Here is a 6,609-nt window from a genome sequence, read left to right as displayed (position 1 = left end):
GCGCTCCCCGAGATCTGTCCCCTTACACTTTCTGCACTGTCCAGTGCGTGTTTGCCTTGAGCCTCAGACACGCTCCTCGGGATCTGTCCCCTTACACTTTCTGCACTGTCCAGTGCTTGTTTGCCTTCAGCCCCAGACGCGGTCCCCGAGATCTGTCCCCTTACACTTTCTGCACTGTCCAGTGCGTGTTTGCCTTCAGCCCCAGACGCGCTCCCCGGGATCTGACCCCTTACACTTTCTGCACTGTCCAGTGCGTGTTTGCCTTGAGCCCCAGACGCGCTCCCCGGGATCTGTCCCCTTACACTTTCTGAACTGTCCAGTGCGTGTTTGCCTTGAGCCCCAGACGCGCTCCTCGGGATCTGTCCCCTTACACTTTCTGCACTGTCCAGTGCGTGTTTGCCTTCAGCCCCAGACGCGCTCCCCGAGATCTGTCCCCTTACACTTTCTGCACTGTCCAGTGCGTGTTTGCCTTCAGCCCCAGACGCGCTCCCCGAGATCTGTCCCCTTACACTTTCTGCACTGTCCAGTTCGTGTTTGCCTTCAGCCCCAGACGCGCTCCCCGAGATCTGTCCCCTTACACTTTCTGCACTGTCCAGTGCGTGTTTGCCTTCAGCCCCAGACGCGCTCCCCGAGATCTGTCCCCTTACACTTTCTGCACTGTCCAGTGCGTGTTTGCCTTCAGCCCCAGACGAGCTCCTCGGGATCTGTCCCCTTACACTTTCTGCACTGTCCAGTGCGTGTTTGCCTTCAGCCCCAGACGCGCTCCCCGAGATCTGTCCCCTTACACTTTCTGCACTGTCCAGTGCGTGTTTGCCTTCAGCCCCGGACGCGCTCCCCGAGATCTGTCCCCTTACACTTTCTGCACTGTCCAGTGCGTGTTTGCCTTCAGCCCCAGACGCGCTCCTCGGGATTTGTCCCCTTACACTTTCTGCACTGTCCAGTGCGTGTTTGCCTTCAGCCCCAGACGCGCTCCTCGGGATCTGTCCCCTTACACTTTCTGCACTGTCCAGTGCGTGTTTGCCTTCAGCCCCAGACGCGCTCCTCGGGATCTGTCCCCTTACACTTTCTGCACTGTCCAGTGCGTGTTTGCCTTCAGCCCCAGATGCGCTCCTCGATATCCCCTTACACTTTCTGCACTGCTGCTGCGTTTTCCATCGCAAACTCAAGTTGTTTCAGATGCTCCAATCGTAGAAACGTGACTGGATTGGATTGCGACTCGAAACTGGAGAGCCGATCCCATATCAGCATGGGGAGGAGATCAAAGATGCTCTTTCTCTCTGGGGGGAAATGGCCCATCGCTGGAGGAAGGTTAAAAATAAATCTGGGCCCCCTGGTTTGAGGGCTGCACCCCTGTCTGCTGTTGTGGACCATAAGGTTTATCTCCATGCCATGTCCCCCCCTCCTGGCAGGGCAGTTTAGCCCCACACTGTTTGGTGCGTTTTTGTGTGGAACAGGACCGGCAAGCACGCTATCAGCTCTTGGGACTCCCCAGCTTGCCCGACACGGTTTGTGCGGCACTCCGCTGCCCCCGCCTTTGTGCACAAAGGGCTGCGGGTCCTAAGAATTCTCCCTTTAGCACTTGGGGCCGAGGGCAGAAGGGAAGAGGCAGGTCTGCTAAGCCAGGCCTGAGAGACCGACATGACCTCCGTGGTCCAGACTGCTGCAGACCTCTCTGGATGTTGCAATCCCACACTGAGCCTTGCATCAGAATCTGTCTGTTAAAGCTGCTTAAAAGTCGTATTCTACCTCAGTGCTTGTTTCCACCCCTGCCGACACTTAAGACCTTCTGCTGCCCCGTATTACTCAATGTTTATTGGCCTCTGTTTTCATGTGGGGTGGTTTTTCCACTCAGTTTATTAATATTATACCTGCAGTCACTAGTGTCACATAGAGGCAGTGTTAAAAACAAGGTATAGATGAACAGATTAATAAAAGCCAAAACACTAATATTTATTGTTTGTTTCCCAGGCCACTGAATTATTTATGAACTAGATGTTGGCAAGTTCTTTCCAGGGCAGTGATAGCGGGATCTCAGCCGGGTTCAGTATATACCTCTGCATTCTGAACGAATCACTCTGGATGGTGGAATGATTGTGCGTGTGCGTGTGTGTGTGTGTGTGTGAGTGTGTGCGCATGTGCATGTGCATGTGCATGTGCGCTCGTGCCTGTGAGGCCAGCTCTCAGGACTACTGATCTCTGAAAGTGGCACAACTGTGTCTCGTTGACGTGCAGTTGATGAATTGCACGCTACAGCAAAGCCTTCATGCTGATTGGACGGCTCGTTGAGCCCGGCTGCGGGCGACCGAGTTCCGTAGTTCGCCATTTGCTGGTGGCTGGTGGGCGGGGCATCCTCTTCATGCCCCACTCCGCGCTCTGATGGGATGAGCTGCCCCGCTAGCACAGATCACTGAAAGCTGCCGCTGTGTGTGTGTGTGTGTGTGTGTGTGTGTGTATGTGTGTGTGTGTGTGTGTGTGTATATGGTCCGTTCAGGCATGGGCTCAGCAGTCGCAGCAGTGGCATTTTCGGCTCCATGATTTTTGTGGCTGTTCAGCTCCGCCTTTCCTGACTGGTGCAGGTGAAGTCAATGTCGAGCGTCCTGTCCCTGTGGCTCAGGGAGGTGTGGCTTGGGGGGACGGGGGGGGCAGGCTGCTCCTGAGACAGTAAGGGATGGTTAGCAAAAGGCTCTCCTTTGTCTGTGCTACCGGAGGCATGCATGTGTCGCTGTGTGTTTTGTCAGTGCCTCCACACACACACACCTTCAGCAGAACCTCATCCCCACACTCGTCCTCATGGTCTCATCGGTGCGATTCCTGTGCTGGTGAAAGACTAAGAGGCGGGGTGAGGGACCGCTGTTCACGTCGTCGTCCCCCCCCCCCCATTTGAAGTCCTCGTCACACTGCTGACACGCACACACATGCACACGCGCACACCGCACTACCGCTGCTCAGCGGCTAATAGCGTTAGCCATTCATGAGCTCCCGTTCCCCTAGCAACAAAGAAGCGAATAGAAAAGATGGGGTGAGATGCGTCTATTCTTAGAGCCCAATTGGAGCGGGCGGATCGGTCCGGGGGGAGAGCCGCATTTTGGCGGCGGGCCGTCATGGCTCTGCTGCAGCTAACCCTGGCGAGCGGCTACTCGCCTGCTTCGGTCCTGCAACACGAGCACATATTCGGCCCCAACCGCACCCACCTTCCAGCACTGTCCGCCCCCCTGCCCTGATGCGCGTCTCTGATCTCTCTGCGCTGCAGCCAGATGCACCATCTTCCTCATTTCCTGCAGCCTTTCAGGTGCCCTGCAAAGGTGACTTAATCACGTTTACGACGGTTGTGCTATCGTCACAGTGCAAACGTGCCTCAACTCTGCATCATCACGCATGCAGATGCACTTTTTAATGTGCAATTTTTCTTGTGTGTAAATAAAAAAAAATAGTTCTTAGTGCTCGACCTCTTGTGCAATATGCTTGCATATTAAATACACTGTTATATTCCTGTTCTATAGCAGACACCATTGAAACAAAGGTCTTGTTTACGTCGGATTTACTGTTTGCCGTGCTGGCTGCAGATTAGGTATTTCTCGGATTAACGCGACCTCGGATGACATCATCTTGTGGCGGTGGGGGGGGGGTGGCATTTGAGGGAGTTGGGGGGTCTTAAATTCCCCCGGAGCTGTCTCCCAGTTCCTGTTTTTTCTGGCTTATGTTCCTTGCTGGTTTTCTAAGTTTGTGTTGTCTGTATTGTAGCCTTTTGGGCTAGATCGCCCTCCTGGTGATGAAGCCTTTTTGTGTCGAATAACATGCCCCGCCCACAGGGGCACCTTCTTTTGGCAGTGCCTCTAAGAGTCTGAGACTGCACTGCGATAAATTTGTGTCACAATCGCATTTCGGTGACAGCAGGCCAGTGAAGGTTTGGGTAGCGAGCCACTCTCTTCGCATGTGTGCACGTATTAACGTCTGTTTCTGTCCTTCGCTCTGCCCCCAGACAGGAGGATTTTGGACTTATTTCGCATGGAACGGTAACTGGGGCACTGTAAACCTCACCCATGCTGTTTATGGGAAAGACAGCCTTGGCAGTTCCAGAAAATGCGACATTTTTAGTGCATTTTTTAAATTTCCCGTTTTCAAGTGCTCAGCCCAGCGCTGGTGAGCTGTTCCTGGAGCTGGGTTCTCGTCTGGCCTGTGCTACTCCAGCAGAATTTAAATTGCGTCGGCCCGTCCCTGCTGTCTTCCCTATTCCCTTTGAAGCTGCGGGTTGTGGCGGCAGGGCGGGGAGTGGGGGGGAGGAGGAGGGGGGTCACATTAGCCGTTTGTAGCTTTAGGCCCCCTGGCTTGCATGCAGCACCTTAACATGCAGCTGTTCATGTTACCAAACAGGGTTTTGGAGATTATTACAATCTATATATGTAATAATTACAATACATACGTAAAAAAAAATTTCGCTCATCCTCCAACACGTACAAGTGTTTCTGAGGCCACTTGAGCCGCTCTGCCCTTATTTATGTCAGCTGTTTTGTTTATGTACCGATAGCCCTGCACTTGGCACCTGCTCCCAGTAGCCCCGCCCCCCCCTCCCTGGCCGCCTTGTTATTTCCATGCTGCGGGGTGTGCCGGGCTGCGCGCGGCGGGGGGTCTTTAGTTCAGGGTGTCTCTGCTCCTTGTGTGGTGCTGCGTTCTTGCACACCGGGCCCTACCCGCGCTGACCGCGACCGCAACCTGAACGTACCGAGGTGATCCTCGTTTGAGATTCAAGGGGGCGTCTGTTCATGGTGTAAACTTTATAGAGTGCGATATTCGGAGCAGTAGTGTACACAGGGCGGTCGCTCAGCGCTCAGCCTCATGCCTCCAGCATTGTGGGTTCAGCTCCTACCCCCGGTTCCTCCCCCATCACTTTCAGTCCAAGGACACGCGCTTTAGGTCATTCGGTGCCTCTGGCACCTTGCGTAGGTGTGCGCCCAGCATGGGACTGGCGCCCCATCCATCGTGTCCCCCGCATTGTGCCCCGAGTTCCCTAGTATAGGCTGCAGCTTCACATCTCACCCTCTGCAGCATTACCGTTGTGTGAAGATGGATGCATGTTTCCAAGTGAGACTTTTAAAATGTTATTGTCTTTGTTTTTGCAGCAAGAAGTTGAGAAGTTTACAGACATCGAAAAACTCTACCTCTACCTTAGGTTGCCTTCTGGTCCCAGCAATGGGGGTGATAAAAGGTAATCGCTCGCGTCTCCTGAAGGAGGCCGTTTGCGTTTAACAGGTGTCTGTTTTTTGGGAGCAATGCAGCACCTGTATGTGTATCGTACAATTATTGTAGGGGATGATGTTGATTCAGGAAGCTGCTGGGGTCAGTTTAAGTGGGTGCTCACTGCCCCCCTCTCCTGTCCAGCCCAACTCCATGTTTCATCGGAGGAGTTTGAGTTTTATATTTATCTTAGGGCTGCCGCTTCTTAAGTTACAAAATCCAAGAGCATCGCCGGCCTTTTCCCTGTACAATATGGGTCATAACCAGAGATTTCCTGTTGTGCTGTTTTCTTTGTTTTTTGTCTAATCCCACCACGGCTCCCCCCTCTACGGAGGACAACTTTATTTTTACTTTCCATTGCTGTTGTGCTGTTTTCAGCACTCAGATTCGTGGAAAACCATGAGTGTCCTTGATTCACCAACACAGGCTTGATAGCGACCGTTAGCAGGTTCTGGCTCTCTGTCTCCATTAGTGCCCGTGCACCTGCTCATCACCCCCCAGCCACAAAACAGCACATGGCGTCCATCAGGAACGTGGATCAGAAAAGATCCAGCGATCCTGGATCACTCTCATCCTGCCATGTTTCTCTTTTCCAGGAACGGAAAAGGGGGGGAGAGTAAATAGCAAAACTGCTCTAGAGAAACAAACTAAAAGCAGGAGCAGATTGGCTAAATGAAATCGCACCTCTAACTCTCCCGTCCTCTTCCAGCGACCAGAGCTCCATGTCATCTAGCCGCACGCAGCAAATTCACGCATTCAACTGGATCCGAAATCACCTAGAGGAGCACCCAGAGACCTCGCTGCCCAAACAGGAGGTCTACGATGAGTACAAGTGCGTAGGAGGAGCTACACTGGCCTTTATGACTTATTTCCTGTTGTTGTGTTGTTGTGTTTTTTGGAGAATTGTGCTTTATGGTGTGGGAGGTGATTCTGGTCCTTCATGTAGACGTGAGCTTCAAAGACGTTTCTACTGTGAGGTGCTTTGGTTAATCACTCTCCTACCCCCTTAACACTGATGCTGCTGTGACTGACCATTCTGCCCAATAATTACAGCTCCTTGAGTTTCTCAAAACTACAGTGCAATACCTCCATATACATTATGTTTTACATGGGTTCTTCATAGCGGTGCAATATGTAAAATGAAAATATTTCTCTTCCTGTGTCTGATTTTTCTATACTATTTATTTAATTCTAGGTTTATTGTTATGTACGTATGTATGTAATTTGTTATCTATGTCATTATGCAGCTACTTAATGTCCCTCTACTTGTGTAATCCACAAATGACAAATAAAAATCCTTGATACTTGGAAAAAGCTTCAGAAACGTCACCAGTGGACATTAAGCATCGATAATGTTACAAATGTTACATTAGTCAC

The 6,609-nt window shown here is 52.0% G+C and overlaps 1 protein-coding gene across 1 annotated transcript in view; it reads left to right on the top strand.

Moving 5' to 3' along the window:
* LOC111844995 (DNA-binding protein RFX7) overlaps positions 1 to 6,609 on the top strand; it is a 33,348-nt gene that overhangs the window by 15,995 nt on the left and 10,744 nt on the right. Inside the window, exons 3-4 of the mRNA XM_072717973.1 lie at positions 5,118 to 5,203; positions 5,942 to 6,064. Of these exons, the coding sequence (XP_072574074.1) occupies positions 5,118 to 5,203; positions 5,942 to 6,064 (209 nt within the window). The remainder of the gene's footprint in view (positions 1 to 5,117; positions 5,204 to 5,941; positions 6,065 to 6,609) is intronic.

The sequence above is a fragment of the Paramormyrops kingsleyae genome, chromosome 11 (assembly GCF_048594095.1).
Source record: "Paramormyrops kingsleyae isolate MSU_618 chromosome 11, PKINGS_0.4, whole genome shotgun sequence".
NCBI classification, from domain to species: Eukaryota; Metazoa; Chordata; class Actinopteri; order Osteoglossiformes; family Mormyridae; genus Paramormyrops; species Paramormyrops kingsleyae.
This window is presented reverse-complemented; position numbering and strand designations above follow the sequence as displayed.